At 33.8% G+C, this 18,767-nt stretch overlaps 1 protein-coding gene across 1 annotated transcript in view; it reads left to right on the plus strand.

Moving 5' to 3' along the window:
• Positions 1-18,767, plus strand: part of DCDC1 (doublecortin domain containing 1) — a 246,979-nt gene that overhangs the window by 111,051 nt on the left and 117,161 nt on the right. Inside the window, exons 10-13 of the mRNA XM_032212936.1 lie at positions 3,312-3,413; positions 6,800-6,966; positions 14,825-14,950; positions 17,190-17,295. Coding sequence (XP_032068827.1) covers positions 3,312-3,413; positions 6,800-6,966; positions 14,825-14,950; positions 17,190-17,295 — 501 coding nt within the window. The remainder of the gene's footprint in view (positions 1-3,311; positions 3,414-6,799; positions 6,967-14,824; positions 14,951-17,189; positions 17,296-18,767) is intronic.

Here is an 18,767-nt window from a genome sequence, read left to right on the forward strand (position 1 = left end):
GAAGACTGAGCCTCATTGAGGGATTTGACTGACAGAATTATCTATGAATTATCAAGTCAGAATTGACTTGACAGAAACGTTCAGAAATGAAGAAATGTTATGAATACCATGTGAAATAAAGTTTATGTAACAAGATTATAGATATAATTATATTAGTATCCAATTAAGAAAACCATGGACTGCTGATGCCAGATATGAGGAGGCCCTGGACAAAATCTTTCCAGAGGTTTGTTCATTGATTTCTTTGCTTGGATATCCCTGACTATCCTTCCTGCCAAGAAACTTTGGTTGCATATTTTTCCTTTGATGCTCTTCTATCAGCTCACTTTCTCTTCTGCTACATCTGATGCAGATTGATGCTCCAAGCACCTGCATATTCCCCTTCCTAAAATGCTATATAAGCCTGAGGATATTCTGCAGATATGGACATATTAAGAAGGCTGAGGGCAGTCAAGTCTCTGGTTATGTATTAAGTCACTCTGATATTGTTACTTAATGAGTTTAACAAAAAGGAGAAAACAGCAATTGTCCAAGTTATTGGTTCACTTTTGAATTTATAATCAAGAAGGAATTTGTTTATTGGTAAGTTGTAGGCAATTGCTCAGACTATAGATGAGGATGGTTAATTTCTGTGCAGTAAGTACAAAACCTCTTGGTGTATGTTTATTCTGAGATCTTATAGTTTAAGGAAAACCAGGACTTATATAAAAGAGAGGGCAAAGCATCAGTTCAGCTTAAGCACTATCATTCTCCTCTGTTTTTGTATTACTATGTCTATTTCCACTTCTCTGAACCTGAGTAGGAAATTGTTTTGGCAGTAATACAGGAAATAAGAAACTGTTAGTGTAAAACCTACTGTGAAGTTTAACAGAACTTTAACTGTTTAGTAGCGGTGGAAGAGCTAATGCTGCTGTTTGTCTTTTCACTATTTTTTTCTAGTTGGCAGCTGCATTGGAAATGCAGGAGTCTGTAGAGATATTCCATTGTATTCTTGTATTTTCAAAGAGAATAAATCATAGCACGAATGTTCTTCTAATCTAATTTGTTATACAAGTGTGTGACAGCAGATGCAAGACATATAATGAGAGTATGGTTCCAAAGTGTAAATATTCTGTAATGCTAATCAGATTTTATTTATTTATTAAATCTGTACAAAGCCTAGATGTTATCAATTCATGACAGATTACTTAAAATTAACAGTTAAAACATCTGTGATAATAATATAATAGTAAAATATTCACAGTAAACAAACTTCTACAATGATATTAGAATAAAGTAAATAAGTGATCACTAACCAATACCATAATTCTAGAACCATAGACAGATAACCTAATAATCACCACCAAAATTCACAATTCATGGTTGTATTTTTCTTGTATTTTTCCATATACATATAATTTCTTGTTTCCATTTTTCTGTGGGCCTCCTCTGGATTTATTCCAGAAAAAAAAAGTAATAAAATTTCAAAAGAAAGGAATTTTTCACTTCCAAACTGAAAGAAGGTTGAATGTGGGTATGAATAGCCAAGCTGTTCAATGTAATAACCTCCTTAATCACTGTGTCTACCAGAATTGTTTTGGAGATGACTTTGGTCTTCATTCACTTGTTTGTCAGTATCATTAAAATGGCCACCCATAAGCCCTCTCTTACCTCGTGCTAATGGAATATTACAGCTTTGTACTAACACAGTTGGGACTATAATTCAGATTTCATAGTTGTGAATGCTGGTCCAAACACGTACACATATAGGGGATGGCAATATTATGAATGATCCTGCCTCTTCAAAAGCTTTTTTCTGTGATCTATCTCTATAGCAATACATATTTCTGCTATATTCCATTCCTACTTCTAGCCAATTTATAACTTTAGTAATATAAAAAATGGTCAGCAAGTCTCAAATCTGACACAACTGAGTCATGCATAGAAGAATCCAAACTCCTACTACTAGAATTCTGTGTCAATTGTGGGCACTACATTTTAAGAAAATTTCAGACAAATCAAAATATTGCAGGCTCAGGAAAGGACAGTAGAAACAACCATATCATAAAGCAAGCATGCCACTGTCTTCACATGATGTCTGAACATGACCAAAAGCTAAACGGTTGCACACTGAAATATGTACATTTTGTCATTCAGTGGAAGTAAATTGCCAACAGCATTTTTAATAATGTCTCCTTTGTATATGGGAGGATCACTATACAAGGGAAACAAAACTACAACATTCTAAGCTTTTACTACCATTTGGTGGTTTTCCAGAGTTTTGCAGCCTTGTCCTAGTATGTTTGTTCTAAAATGACACTGCTTTTAACATTGTTAACCTATTGCAATATCAAGAACATACTGTTTCTGCAAGGGTAAAGAAAGTTTGACTGATTGTATTACCCTCAGCTGATTCCACTGTTCTGCTTCTTCATCCATCCTTCTTTGGTACTTGAAAAATAGATGTTAGAATGATCATGTTGGTCTATTGAAAGGCAGCAAGGGATAATGTACTACACAAGATATATATAAAATAACTAAGTTGATATATAAAATAAATAATAGGCAAAATGTCTTTGGAATTGTTCTTTCACAAAGCTGCTAAATGAAACAAAGTGTGTAGGAGAGCCTTCCTGTAATGATACAACAAAACATTGCTATATTGTTAGACATGCATTTATAATATTTTAGATTTTATATTTCATATTTTGTATTTTTATCTCTTGTGTTTTTTATTGAAATGTGATATAAATGTGCCATACAATAGATAATAATTATTGTTGTATTGTACATGTCAGTATTAAGATAAAAAATATTGTCAATGTTTAATCAATAATTATATGGATGTTTACTATATGTATGGACTTGTGCCCCAAAAGTGGCTACAGATATTTAAACAAATACAACAAAACCAATTTCAGTACTGTTTTTTTCTTAAGAATAAATTTAATAAATTACTGATGTAGTGAAAATTACTCACCCTTATTGGTGACAATGTTAATAAATTCAAATCTATGGTTCCAGAATTTCAGAAAAACATTTCTGCATCACACCAATATTGGAAATAATAATACCAATTCCTCTAAGAAAAAAACGAACACAAGCTATAAGCTAGTAACAACACAACATGATTTTAAAAGTGGTCTCTTTATGAATGGTAAGCATTTCATATGCCATATGGCTAATGAAATCTGTAGAGAAAGACTGCTGAAGACATGATTTTTCATGGTAATTCTAAATAATATGCCATGATTTTTAAATACTGAATATGTATTATTTTTATGTATATTTATATTTGTATATTTTTATATGAAAACTGTTTCCCTAAAAAGGTGTATGAAAATGGCAAAGATACTGGAGAGACACTTGTTTACATCAGTAGAAAAGAAATGGAAAGCAATTATGGAGATCAGCCTGGTGTTATACTGGAGAAGGTAGGATATTTATTTCCAACTATTAGCAATTTTTAATGTCTGGTTTATTTTATAGTATCCAACTGTATCCTTATTCTTACAGTTATTCTCTGTATAAGTATTTTATCTGATTCAAATTCTTACATTCTCTGCATTTGGTTATACCAGCTCACCAATATTAATTTAATAACCAATATTATTTGAGCTATACACAATACATTGCAAACATCTTGCCTCCATTGTGAGCAGCTTGTGCAGTTCTTTGTGGATAAAATCATTTGAATTTGTGTTGGGCTTAAGGCCATTGGGGCAATGCCATCTCTGAGGTATTCAACCTACCATCTAATAACATCTGTCTGAGTCAGTTTCATTTCCTCTTGCTTAAAAAAATGTATCAAATTCTTGTTTTTGTTCATTTCATATTTTACCTACTAGATTTCTTACCTGCTTGACTTACAATGCTTCCAAGTCCATTTAGCGTGGACTTAAAATACATCTTTTTACCCAAATCTTTTCGGTTTAAAAATTTTATGCTACTTTTAATTGTTTGGTTGAATGTTAAATCCTTCTGTTTGGAGAGTATGCAAAGCCATAACATTGGACTGAATTGTATATACATTTTAAATAGCTACCTGAATAAATCTGATGTAGTTAGAAAGAACTATACTGGATTTGGGAAATGTCTTCTACTTCTGTAGTCTGTAGGGCTTGTTCTTTAAATGTCCTCATTTCCATTCCCATCTCTATCATTGTTCTTATTATCATAACATAACATAAGATAAATATTTTAATTTCTTTATAGTATAATAGAATACTATAGTTTATATATACAAACTTTAAATTCAAACCACTGCTTAGCTATTCACTGGGTGACTTAAGACAGTAAATTTATCTCGAATGCTTGTTGGGAAGATAATTGATTGGTTTTTCTTTTAAGTGAGTAATAACCAATTCTTGCAACTAAACCTGATTGTACTATGGGAATTTTCTTTATTCCCACTTCTTCACCTCAAAACAAACTTAGTAGACATACATGGGGCATACAGTTGATGGAGCATTAACTCTACTTTTTTCACTCATATAATTTATTTCATTTGCAAGTATTTTTATTGAATCCCATAATAAATAAAGCCTAAAATTGATATGCACAATTCCGTTTTTCAGAGCATTTTACATTCATTACTGTGTGGTCAAATATACTCCTTTGTGTCTTTTGGAACAATGGTGGAGGCAGACCTCTTTAGGACACATTGCATAAGATGTTCTTAATGGTAGCCGCAGGTTGGTTGTAGTTGTTTGTTAATTAACAATGTTTAATGGTTTTAACTGATTTTGATTTTATTTATAGAAAGCTGCCTAAACATATTAGAAGTTAACCAAATTAATGTAAATACATCCTTTGTTAAATAGCAGATAGATTAGAAGGATCGATCTGGGATCATAGCATTAGTGTCTAGAACAGAGGTGTCAAACTCGAGGCCCGTGTGCCAGATGTGTCACATCCTAGCCATGCCCACCTCTGGTTTAGCAAAGGGGAAAAAATCTCAATACATCATGTGACGACAATGTGACACTGAGAGTTTGACACTCCTGGTCTAGAATGATATTAAAATTAAAAAATCCCAAAAATACTTTCTGCCAAATTTTCCTTTATTGATATGCTACATGAAGTGTAAAGCAGGAGATTTCTAATTACACTAAGATATTGCCTATCATTTTAGATAAAATATATAACTATAGATAATGATACCCAAAATACTTCCAAGAAATGAAATATTACTAGATGGCAATTCATGTGTTTATTTATTATGTTTGAAGTATAGTGTTGTGTTCCTTCAAGAGAATCAAGGGTGCATAGAAAATTGTTTTCTTCCAAATCCAATGTTTTATCCACTAAGGATTTCACTAGGAATAGATTAGGGTATTATCTCCTATTCAAATCAGCAGCAGAATTAATAACAATATTATAAGATTTTTTTTGTGCCAATCAAAACATCAACCTTCTCTTCAAAATAATCTGAAAATTACGTAAGTATAAAAGTTCTACTTACATGAAAAAACCAACTTACATTGGAGCTGTATTATCATTATGGGTCAAAGAATGAAAGTAAAGTATTTTGTATTTTTTGCTCTTTTATCATTTATATTAACACCTATCTATGTATGAGCTTTTGTATTCTGACAAAATAAATAATTAATTTTTAGAATTCACAGAAAATTCTGCAGAACACTTAATACAACAGACAGAATTTGTAAAGTAATTCATGCATCTTCAATTCTCACACTTCTGTGAGTTAGATTAAGGTAAAAGATAATGCCTCACCCATAAATAGCCTATTAGCTTTCAGAATATGCTAATAGGAGTAATATCACTAATTTGTTTTGAATATCGCATTTCCCTAACTGCTATAGACATCTCCGATTATTGAAAGATTTCATTTTGCATTAATGCAGTTAGAACTACAGGTAATATTATTGCATTGCTTTTTGTCATGTTTATGTTTCTGTAATACTGGGGTACCATCTCAGTTGTAAATACTGTCACAATAAGGTCATGGATATGAGGCCTTTGTGATATGCTCAGTTGCAGAAGGTGGCAAAGGAGAAAGGAAGATGAACTAATCTGTTAGAGCCTGGTAAGCAGAGAAGGGTGACAAATGGGAGGAGAGAGTGGAACAAAGTGACTCTGTTTAGAGCTATTATTGCAATGCCATGAAGTGGGAAATTGACCACAGTATAGGCACTCTGGCAACATCTTTATCAACAATTCTTTAAGAAGGAAATAAAATTTTGAATAGCTATACCAACTAAAATTAGAGCTGTAAACTGCATCATAAATAAGCCATTATGTTTTGATGTTCAATTGAATTATCTTGCTTAGTCCTATTTTCTTTGGGGTGCAGTGCAGGATTTGAATAGTTTCTGTCATGTGTCAGTAATATTTCCTTAAGAGTCCTGAAATTGTTAAATGAGTCTTGCTTTATTCTTGTTCATACATTGATCATCTAACGCCTGGCAGGAGAGTGCAGGAAAGCAGTCCTTGTCAAACCTCAACAAGCTCAGTTAAAAACACTAACAAAATGTAGCTCCAAATGTGGATTGTGAAAACATAACCTTTATCCAGAGCTGTTACTGTTAGTAGATGCTAACTGTTCTGTAGAACTGTCACATCTGCTTTCAGTCTGTGTGCCAAAGAGGTCAGAGCTCAACCATAATCCTGTTGCACCCCCTGCTGGTTAAAAGCCTGTGCTCATTTTGTTACTTTACACTGAGATAAACATTGCAGGGATTTCACACTTCTTTTAACATTCTATAGGAATTTAATTATCGTTTGGACATTGCTAGTTACAGAATACAAACAATTTTATACAGATGTTTTCATTTTATGTTTTATCTTCCATGGCCAGGTACGGCACATGATTCATCAGAGGCTCCAGCTTTCAGCAGATTTCAAACCATCAGGCCTTAGTCATTTTCCTACGCATCTTTTCGATGAGACTGGGCAAGAAATTAAAAACCCTCTTTTACTGCAGAATGAGCAAAAAATTTGGGTTTCTTATGGGGAAGATTACAGGTAGGAGCCTGGAGTTTAGCGTTCTGACTGTCAGCAATGTTAGTGTTATCAAATTGCCATAAAAAAGTTGAATAGCTTCCAAGCCAAAAAAAAAAAAAATCCTTTTATTTTATTGTAAATTCCAGTGAAATTTCAGAGGGCTTGTTTTAGGCAGTCTTGTTTGAGGAATATGACATCTCTGTCTCTGACTTACTATCTTAATGCCTTGTCATCGTTCTTGATGTCTGCCTGTCAGCACAGCAAGAGGGATTTTTTCATGTCTGAATAGTCACCTTAATGATAGCAGATGGAAACACCACAGGGGTCCAAGCCCATCACCCTGTCATTGTCACCGGCTGCCCTGACCTGTTTCCATTCCTCTGTTTTTTTTCCCTTTGGTCCCTTTTTAAAGGAGAAATGGATGGTAATTGAAAAGGAACTTAAGCAAGATTTATGAAACTGTAGACAACACAATTCCCTGTTATCGTTCTATGTTTTCAAAAATAAAGTCTTAACCTTTTAAGCCTCAGTGAGAGAAGAAAGAAAAATAAATTGGTAAAACTCGTAAAGTCTGGACAACTGAATCTAAAAATAGAAGAGAGCTAGGCTGTACAATAGATTGTTTACAATATTTCAAGAAAGATGGGCATGTTTATTATAAAGTATTTCATAGAATCGGTACTATTTCCTCAGATGATAATACATGCATTTCAGAATTACTCCTATCCCAGCCTGGTTTGACTGAGATAAATTATTGAACGAAGTCTGCAGAGTTATCAAGGAAACTTTCTTATTTATGTTAATGTTATGAGTGTATTCATAAAATATTTTTTGACTCTAAATATGGAACACTTTTATAGTTCTTACATAATCGTCATAATAGTTATATATTTGTAAAAATATTTCATCAATTCATACACAGATTCCTATCTTTTGGACATTGCTGATTACAGAATACAACCTACAGAATACATTTCCTAATTTTATATAGAGATTATCATTATATTGGGATTATATATAATTGCCAATTAATATAAAATGATATCAGTATGCTTTCATTGAACTTTCTGTTTTGTTAGTGTTATAAATATTTTCATAAGATACTTTTTCAGCTGTAAGCATAGAACATTTTTATAGTTCTAATATGATAGTAAAATTATGACTTTATATTTATGTAAAATTATGTAATCAATTTACTTATAAATTCCCATATATATTCTGCCATTTAATATAAAAATAAATCTGCATTATTTCATAAAAGCTTTTATTTCATAAAAGCTTCATTTTCTAGAAGTGCTTTTTTACACTACTTTTCTTTGTAAATAGAAACAATTTTATAGGCAGTTATAGAAATGTTGTGCTACCTAATATAAGTGTTTTCTTTCATTTTTTTTAAAAATGTGCAGTTCTCTACCTTTTTGCTCAATTTTAAGTTCCACCATGCTCAATGAGTCTAGGTGAGGACAGGTGGTGCAATATAAATAATTTAGTACTCAAGTGCTGTAGAATTATGTTATGACTAAAATGAAAATGAAATACTATAATATACATAACATTGAAAATAAAATGTTAAATATCAAATAATAGGTCCATAAATATTCTACAAGTCTACTTCCTATTTTATCTTATTTCAAAATAGTAAGCCAATTCACTGAATAACGTAAATGTAATAATTTTATAAATGAACAATCTCTCTGTAATATACCAACAAAATTTATCTTCTATAGAAACCAGGCTTGTTTTGCTTTTGGTAGCCTTGTTATGGAACAAGACTGTTGTTGTGATTGGATTCTTCCTGCATACCTTCAGTGTGATTGCTCATCAAATGAGGGTAGTTCTCCAAGAATGTGTTTTACATAATTATTTTGAAAAGGTCTATGCTAAAAAAGAATCTGCCATTTATTCTGAAACTTAATTATATAGTTATTGTAATGAATCATGAAGATGAAAGGGAAATGAAGTCTGAGCCACCAGAGTTGTCAGAATAAAAAACAAATGGTGGTGAATTTATGAAAATTAAAAGTTTCTGATTTTCCACCTATAGATTCCAATTGTTAACCCTGATCTTTTGTGGTATTCATGAAATGGCCACCTATTGAAGAAATTAGCATTTGAAAAAATCAATATGAAATGCAGGGTATGTTTCTAAAGTGCTGGTTTCTTCATTTCTAAAAAAAGGTTCCAGTCTAAAAACTGTATATATGTAGTGATATACATCATCTTTGTGTTGACATAGATATTATTTTTTCCATGGGATTATTTATTCCTTTTAAAGAATAGTGTACCTATTTAGCAATATTCTTTCCAAGCAAATAATTTCCTGAATGGCAATGCCTGCAGTTTAAATGATAGCATGTAGTGGACTTTATTCACTCAAATGAACTTGAAAGCACTTCCCTGAAGCTGGTTCATAATTTGACCTCAAATACAATATTTAACTATGATTGTTGCTCTATTAATAATTAAGTACATAGGCATAAGAGGGGAAAAAGATGTAGTTTCCCAAAAGAGAAAAGTGCTGATCAATGCAGGAAGTATTCAAACTAATAAAAACATTAGCTTACATTTAAGCTAGATTCAAATGGAAACGAAAGAAAAGAAACATAAGTTCTGAAAGAATCAATAGGAGATAATAAAAGCTTTTTGATTTTTTTTACAATAAATGATAATAAATTATGTTCATTACTGAAATGTGTATATGTATATGTGTATGTGTATGTGTATGTGTATGTGTATGTGTATATGTATATGTATATGTGTGTGTGTGTGTGTGTGTGTGTGTGTATGTATGTATATATATATTTGTGAATTGTACATGAAGTGCATCTTATGATTTGATAAGAAAAACATCATAAATGCCGTTTGCCCTAATTTATCGACACAACAGCTTGCACTTCATATTTCCCTTTTCCGTCAACCTGTGACATATTTCCAATATGTCTGTCTTTTCCTTTCCCTCATCCTTACCAACAAGTGAATGGGTCTTGGGTCTTGCTCTGATGGTGGAATACACATAGCATGAAAATGTGAAGCTTGTGAAGAAAAATAGCCTTTTATAGCACACCGCAGAAAGCATTTCAAAATCATTCTTCTGAAGGGTTTGGTTTTATTGAAACAACATCCCTATTATTCCTCTCAAGTCATGAACTCTTTTCCCCCACAAATTCCTGGGTCATTGGTTGCTTCTAGACAGAGGGCTCCTAGTGCTACCAATCAAAGTACATTGTGCCGCTATTCTAGTTTTTTCTCTCTCCTTAATAGATTTTCTTTTATAGTAAGAAAGATGGAAGCATTGGGAGGTGGGGGGCAGAAGATTTCAAATGGTAGATTGTCATCTGGATCATTTGTAAAATCTGTGAATGAGGCAGAATAATTGTACAATTAAGAGCATTGTTTCATTTTGGTATAGGTTGGCATATCAAATTGCCACTATTATTTCACCATGTTCCAATATTTGAGATCAGCAGCAAGCAATGTACTTCTGTATATTCAACAGCTCTATTACCCATCCCTAAGAAGTACTAATGTTTTAATATTGTAATACATTATAATTACAATTTTTTTAAAGAACCATAATTTTGTTAAAACAATGAATAAAGAAATGTTTTAAAGTAAAGCGACCAACTGCCCCTGCAAAGAGATGAAGTAAAGACTTAAAAAAATAGAGAGATTTTAGGCAGATAGAAACGCCAGTAACAAAAATAAAGGAAAGATGCAAAAAAAGATTCCATTGGAACTGATTGTCGGGTATTCTGAGGACAATTTGCATTTGGATGGACTTGAATGTGTGGTTAATCCAAAAAGGGGGTGGGATAGTCTTAGGTAATGGCATCTGGCTTGTTAGAAATGTAAAATGTATAACAAAGACTGCAAGTATGGCAGGATCATGAATGAGTAATTTTGTTTATTCAGAAACTGCAATTTTATATCTGAATTTGGTTTCTAATGAAGCAGAAAACTATAGTTTCAAATGAATAGTCATTGTTATACATTCTTCCCGCATAACAGAAATTGTAGAAATTGTATGTGCATTTTGTACTTGTATTCACACCTGAACATTCAATTATTCAAATACAGCTGTTCTGTAATTCTCTCCCATTTATCAGGAAACTTCTGGCTTATTGGAAATTTACTGTAAACCTTCAAACAGGATTTAGATGACAGTAAATCTATTTTCAAAAATGGCTTTCTTTTCTTCACCATGCTGGATTGCTTAAGATCTGCTGAGAGTTGGGAGGCTTTCCAGATATGATTTTGAGTGGATGTGATGGTTTCAGGAGAAGGAGAATTTTGCCATTCTGTTCGACCAGCATAATAAGAGCATAACATTGGATTCCTTTTAGATATAATTGCGAATGTTTAGGGTTCCTAAATAGGCAGAATTTTATTGGCCTGGTCAGGATTTTGCCCTCCTAGCTATTGATTAGAATTGGTGAGTGCATAGCTGGAAGGTATATCATTCAATTCACTTTGCTATTAACATTGATATAAGCACTGGCAACATCTGTGACTAAAGACTACTTTCTGTTGTAGAATATATGGATACTGTATGTAATGGGGGGAATGTAGGGATGGATAACTTTGTGGGATAAGAAAAGGGAAAGAAAAAGAACCAGGAAACAATTGGACAAGAGAGGCAAGGCAGGCTTAACAGTCAGAGAATAAATTTAGGATGGACATCTCCTCCAATTGATGGTTAAAAGTTGCGGCAGGAAATCTATACCTTTAGACTTGCAAGGATTCTGTTAATATAGATTTACAATACAGTAGATTTAGCTCATCTAGTTGTGTTTCCTGTCTACTTTATCCTGGAGAGCTAATAGGATGCATGTGGTGTAGAGGTTTTGTACTATGAAAAAAAATGTATACTTTATGACAGTGCTGATATGCAATACAATTTCATAAGCAGCATAAAGAAACCTTCTTCCTTCTCAGTTTTCAAATATCCCCAGCTTGCTACATAAGACATAAGACTTAAACTTGTTTGTTACCTCAATACTAAACATATAGAAATGTCCTAGCTACATATCCCTCCAACAATCTTTTTCTCCTGCCTCCCCCGCTATACCCCTTTCTCCAACATTACAACTCAACAAATAATGGAGAATATATTCAGCAGAAATATTATAAGGTTCTAATTCTATGAAACCCCCTATCTTCCTATTCCTTGAATAGTTCATATTTATAATTAGAGAAAAGAAGGAACAGAAGGAAGAATATCTGCATGGTTTCTAAATTTCCCATGTTTAAATATGGATTTATGAATACACTGTATAGAAAAGCTAAGTTTCAAATAAGTCATATGCAATTATTGCTTAAGTACATGAGAGGTTACCAAACAAGGCAACAGCAGTATCTGAAAATGTTGCACACATATACAATTTACATTCAGAGGAATGTTATGCAACCCATTTATACTAAATCAACAGGCTCTTTTAAAATGCCCTTAATATATAGTATGGAAAATAGAACTTTGAACTTCTTATAATATAAAATTTATTTTGTGTCTTATTTTTAAAAAGTTGAATTTCAACAAGATATCACTATTTGAATATGAAAGTTACTCACAGGTGGACATACCTTAAAATTGTGTATATTTGGTTAAAGGGTTGCAATCAATTTTTTTTTAACTCAGAGTTGCTTTGTAGAGTGAAATAGATGTCAAATAAATTTAATAAATAATTTGCAATTTCTTGCCTCTCATTAAGTTCCAGAATCTAGCTGAAAAGAGATAATCCCAAAAGCTAAGCAGGGGCTGAACTTAATTAATACTGAATGATAGACTTCTGGAAAAATGCACGCTTACAACAATCAGCCCTTCCACGAGACCCAATCAGAAAACAGGAATGCTGAAATTTTCCTTGTTGCCTAAGGCTTGAAAATCTGTTTTCTCTTCTCTGTCTCTTATACTTCAGGGAGTTAAAATGGAATCAGTTTGAGTTTCTTTTTAATGCTTTGTTTATTTCACAGACTTAATGTTTTTAAGTCTTTATCTTTTCTCGGGGAAGGGAGGGGACTTGTTGGCTCAGCTGGAAAGCTAACAGCCCATGTTTGAGACGTGAGCACTGCGCAATGGGCTGAGTTCCCATTTTTTGCCCCAGCTTCTATCCATTTAGCACTTCGAAAACATGCAAAAGTGAGTAGATAAATAGGTACTACTTTAGTAGGAAGGTAAAGTGTTCCATGTGTCTGGCTTATAGCTACCATGCTGGCCACATGACCATTAAAATGACTTCAGACAATGTTGGCTCCCCTGACCAAGAAACAGAGATGAGCACCATGTCCTAGGGATAGGACTGGACGGGAAAACTTTCACCTTTACCTGTCTCCATGGTCAGCTCTATTGCTGCCCACAATAGTTAAGACTGTACATTTGAATACAAATTTCAAACATTTTAGTGGATATTGAAAAAAGTTATACAATATGTTTTAATAATGAATGCTAGAATTAGAATCCATTTGTCCTGAGATCCTATAAAAGCATAATAAACACATTGCATATAGATTTACTATAACATAATGTCAGAAAACTAAATTACATCTTATTTTGGATAATGAGATTTAAAGTATGGGCCAGAGATTGTATTCAGCAGGTTCTGACCAGTTCTGGAGAACTAGTAGTGGAAATTTTGAGTAGTTCAGAGAACTGGTAAATACCACCTCTGACTGGCCCCACCTCCATCTATTCTCTGACTCCCAAGTCCCAGCTAATTGGGAGGAAATGGGAATTTTGCAGTAACCTTCCCCTGGAGTGGGGAGGGAATGGAGATTTTTACAATATCCTTCCCCTGACACGCCCTCCAAGCCAAGCCATGCCCACAGAACCAGTAGTAAAAAATGTTGAATCCCACCACTGGTATGGGCTATTTGTTGGTAGAAAAGTAACATAGCACCAAAGATCTTACAAAATCTTTTAATTAAGGCTTACTTTATTTGTCTTAATATTTATTTCCTTTAGTTTAATCAACAAAGTAATTCCTAATAGCTTTAATCTATACAGTTTTTCTTTGGGATAGAAACATTGAATATGAATATTTATATAAATATATCTGCAATATTTTTTTAAAATGTTTGTGCTTTTATAGATTATTTGTTTGTCTTTTCAGGTTTTTGTTGGTCTTAATTTAAAAAAAATATTATCAAAGGTTTCTTTTTAAATTACTGTGTGTTTCATTATTTTTAAAACAATACTATCTGTGATGGATAAGCCCCTTTTCAAAAATATCCTATGGATGGCTATTCCAAATTGAAAATGATTTCTTAACATAATTTACAATTCTTGATTACCCATATTAATATTTATATGCTTAGCATGCAGTTTAGCATATTTGAAGAAACATGTATGATTAAATTATGTTGAATCTGCTTTGATACCTCCAATTGCTAACATCTGCATAATCCAAATGATATATTCCTATTTTAGCTTTATGAGTTACAGTGTAAGAAAATCATCAATGTCAACATAACTTTAGTATAACATTATTAATTGGCAACTGGATTTATTCTTTTGTAGATGACCACCCGGTAGGTGGTTATTGTTTTAATTTCCAGTCAGCTATTTTCTGCTTGCAGATGAGCAGGTATTTTAGGAATAATTCAATTTTCTTGCTGTCTATAACCTATAGGTTAATAAACATGACAAGCTTGCTGTGGTGAAATTAATTTCAAAGGTAAAAGTGTCTGAACAGTTAACAAGCTTTTATCAGAGAGGTTACTTCCCATCAAATCAAAAGTTGAATAGATTTGAATACCTTGTTCTGAATTCATTCTTCACTTCTGTTCTGACATTCACACCCTTAGCTACCTATAACTGTTGGTTTTGCAACTGTTTGATTTCCTCTCCATAAATGATCATTTTGTATGATGTTTCCATTTTCAGGTCTCCCTTAAATCCTGTTCTGAGTTTGACCTTTGACAAAGTGACAGCAACAAAAAAGAATGGCATCACAGTTATTTATAAAACACTTCTGGATCCCAGTGTTGATTTGCTACCTAGATACGACAGGTACAACAATTTCTGTTTATTTGAGTATTCTGAAATATACTACCGTAAAAAATCAGAGAAGGGAAACTGGAGATGAAAGATTTAACTGTAAGGGTAATTGTTGCTTTAACTAGCACAAGGAAATGACCACAGTTTGCTATAAATCATAAAAATATTGTCTTCAGAGAATTTGAAAATAACTCAAAAAAACCTCTGGCTTCTATTGAATATAGGTAGATTAAATATGAGGACATTTTCTTTTTCAATGTTTATGGTAAAACTGAATAATAAATTATGCTCTATAAACTCAGAACTGAAATCCTATAACCGTTCACTTGGTAGTCAGGTCCTTTGATGTTAGCAAAATGAAATGCAGTGATAGTTCTCAGTCACAAAATGGAAGAAGCTGATTTCTATTTCTGTTTATTTCCTGATTAGATAGAAGACAAACAAACACACATATGCACACACACACACACAAATACACACATGCACATGCACACATTTGTAATGCCCTTGACAAAGAACACAGTATGAAATGCATTGGGAGTCACCTTGTCCTAATGGCAAATAACTGAAAGAACCCATTGACACTTGGAATAACCTGAAAAAACAAATGTCCTTGGTTCTGCGAATAGGTAGTTAAAAAAAAAGTTTCTGAGGATTGTGCGGCTCAGTTGTTAGCCACGTGATCATCAGAAACTTCCCCGCCCCTGCTTTTTAAAGCATTTTTTTCTTCTGTCAGTTTGCCCCAACAGGCCGGGGAAAAATGCTTTGAAAAGTGAAAAAAAAGCTTCCAAGAATTGCGCGTCTCACAGCTGAACCGCACAATCCTCAGAAGCTTTCCCCTCCAGTTATTAAAGCATCTTTTCCTGTTTATTCACCCAGAGCAGCAGGAAAAAAAAGGCTTTAAAAAGTGAAAAAAAAAGTTGGCCATGCCCACCCAGCCACATGACCCCCCCCAAGCCACGCCCACAGAACTGGTGGGGAAAAAATAGATTTTCTTTGAGGGTATCCTACTAAGTTAGATAGGGTGAGCATGCTCTAGGTCCCCTCCCTTAAATGTTGCCACCTGATGGGACCTTGGAGCGTGACCCAACAAAAGCGTGAACGTCATAAGCGCGCTGACAAAACCGCGGTGCTAAAACCGCGATGTCAAAAGCGCGTCGACAACAGCGCACCGACAACAGCGCACTGACAGAAGCGCGATTTAAGTTAAGGTAAGGTTTAGGGTTAGGTTTAGGGTTAGGTTTAGGGTTAGGGTTAGGGTTAGGGTTAGGGTTAGGGTTAGGTTTAGGGTTAGGTTTAGGGTTAGGTTTAGGGTTAGGTTTTGGGTTAGGTTATAGCGCGCTTCTGTCGGTGCGCTTCAGGGCTCATTCGTCGCTCATTCGTCGCGCGGTTTTGTCACCGCGGTTTTGTCACCGCGGTTTAGTGAGGCACGCTTTTGTCATTCGCGCATTTGTGGTGGAACCCCTTGGAGATCCCTGATAAGGTCTCAGTGACTGCTCCAATCCTTTGAAATATCCTCCTACCTGAGGCCCAAGGAATCCCTATTCTTTTAGCTTTCCAGATGGCTGTGAAGAGAATTGGCTCTTCCCCCAAGCAGAGGGATTGAGCTGGGAGGTGTTTGATGTCATGCCTGGGGGAAAGTTTACATTTGTTTTTAGCCATGTTTTATGGATAGTTATGAGCTACCGTAGCAGTTCGAAAGCATGTAAAAATGCAAGTAGAAAAATAGGAACCCCCCTTACCTTGGGAAGGTAACAGCACTCTGTGTGCCTTTGGCATTTAGTCTTGCTGGCCACATGACCACGGAGATGTCTTCGGATAGCGCTAGCTCTTAAGCTTTGAAAAAGAGATGAGCACCACCCCCTAGAGTTGGGAATGACTAGCACATATGTATGAGGGGAACCTTTACCTTATGAGCTACCTAGAATCAATATATGACATAGGTGGCCACATAAGTCCTATAAATAAACATTCAAAATTTACCCGATTCCTCTGTGCCACAGCTGAATTTTTCCATTTTTATTATCCTTGTTTACACTAAAAAAAGAATATTTTTAAATATTCTAGTTCCTTATTGTTTTATTTTTAAGTAAAGAGGAATTGAAGAAGCAAATAGTCCCTCCCTTCACTGGGAGGGAAGAGAAAAAAACAGACTTGGACTTCTGCTACTAGAACACTCACACTAATAAAATATTTGAGATGATATATTAATGTAATTATAAAAAAAATACTTCTTGCTTCTTGTTTTTAGTTGGGAGGCTTGTGATGGATTTCCAGAGAATTTTCAATTCATTAAGGCTCCAGAACATCAGGTCTTGGAGACTGTGGAACCAGACAATCTTTTTTTCCAAAATAAGGTAAATAAGGATAATAATTATATGCCATCCTATATTCTTGGGAAGAACTTAAAGCATCTGAAGGCCAACACTAACTGAAAAAACTGGCAGTTGGGATTTCACATTGTTATTATATATAAAATAAAAAAATATTTCATCTATAAATTAAAATTTTCAGGCGTTCAAGACCTGTTTTCAATTTTAGAGCTTTTAGAGCTATCTTCTCTTTGTTGAGGATGACATTTTGAATCCAGAAAAGCTTGGAATGGGCATCTTGTCATTGAAGATAGGAAACATCTACATTCAGAGTAAATAGTTAACTCATGACAACAGAAATAAATCGGCCTCTATCAGTCCCATGCTGGCTAGAGATTGTGGAGATTGTGGTAATTGTAACCCAGCACTTCAGAAGGGATACATCCACTCAGAGGTCAAAAAGCTAAACAAAAATGAATAAAATAAAGACAAAAATAGAGATATTTTAAAATGTTGGACATGTTCAATCTTGTTCCATTAAATATTAGGTGCTGAACCCTAATACCAGGGTAAGCAAGCCATAGGCCATGTGAAACTTCTCAAATGCCCAAGGTGACAGCACTGAAATTTGGTGGCATGATAAATGAACTTCAGCAGCATTTTTTCTTGCACATTGATTTCCCAGATGGTGAACTTAATCTGTTTAGGAACAAAATGGGAAAAGGTTTTGAAATTAGAATGGGAGACTTTCTATTCCTAATCTTATCCTTTTGATTTTTTTGTAATAGTTTAGTTTGATTATACCCAGAGTAATTGAAAGTTGGGTGACATACAAGTTTAATAAATTACAACATTATTTTTAATATTAGTGTTTATCTCCCCTGGCTAAAACATATGAACCCCTTCCAGTGATATTACATTGCTTGATTGACTCTTGCAGCTCTTGGTTGAATTGTTGCTTCCAGTCTCTTTAGTGTTTGTCCATTATTACATTAAACTTTGACCATAACTGTCCATGATTTTGAACTCTTGATGAAGAATTGCATTTGTTAAAGAGGTCAGATATCTATCATTGATCTTGTAACTTATTTTTCCATCATCTCCAGATATTGTATGATGAGGGAATAAATTTGGTACATAAGTGTCCTAGAGATTGCTAGTTTTTGTATCAGAGAGTAAATAGCAATGCTATTCTTCTGGAATGTTTTTCTTCTCAAACTTAAGCTGGCACCAACTTTGCCTTCTGGAATCAGTGGAAAACAGCTCTTTGAAAAGGTGTTTGAGTGGATGGTTTGGAAAGATTCTGTACCTCTGGTATATTTTAGAATTTTTATTTAAAAATAGTTTAATTGATCTATAAATGTATTAATGATTCTTGTATTTCTCTAAAACCACTAGTATCCTGTGGGATTACAGCAGGCTATAAATATAATAAATAATACTCAAGTGCATCTTGTAATGTACCTGGCTCATCTCCCTTTTAGCCAATCTTTAACTTATTGCTGGTAAACCTATAA

The sequence above is a fragment of the Thamnophis elegans genome, chromosome 1 (assembly GCF_009769535.1).
Source record: "Thamnophis elegans isolate rThaEle1 chromosome 1, rThaEle1.pri, whole genome shotgun sequence".
In the NCBI taxonomy this organism is placed as follows: Eukaryota; Metazoa; Chordata; class Lepidosauria; order Squamata; family Colubridae; genus Thamnophis; species Thamnophis elegans.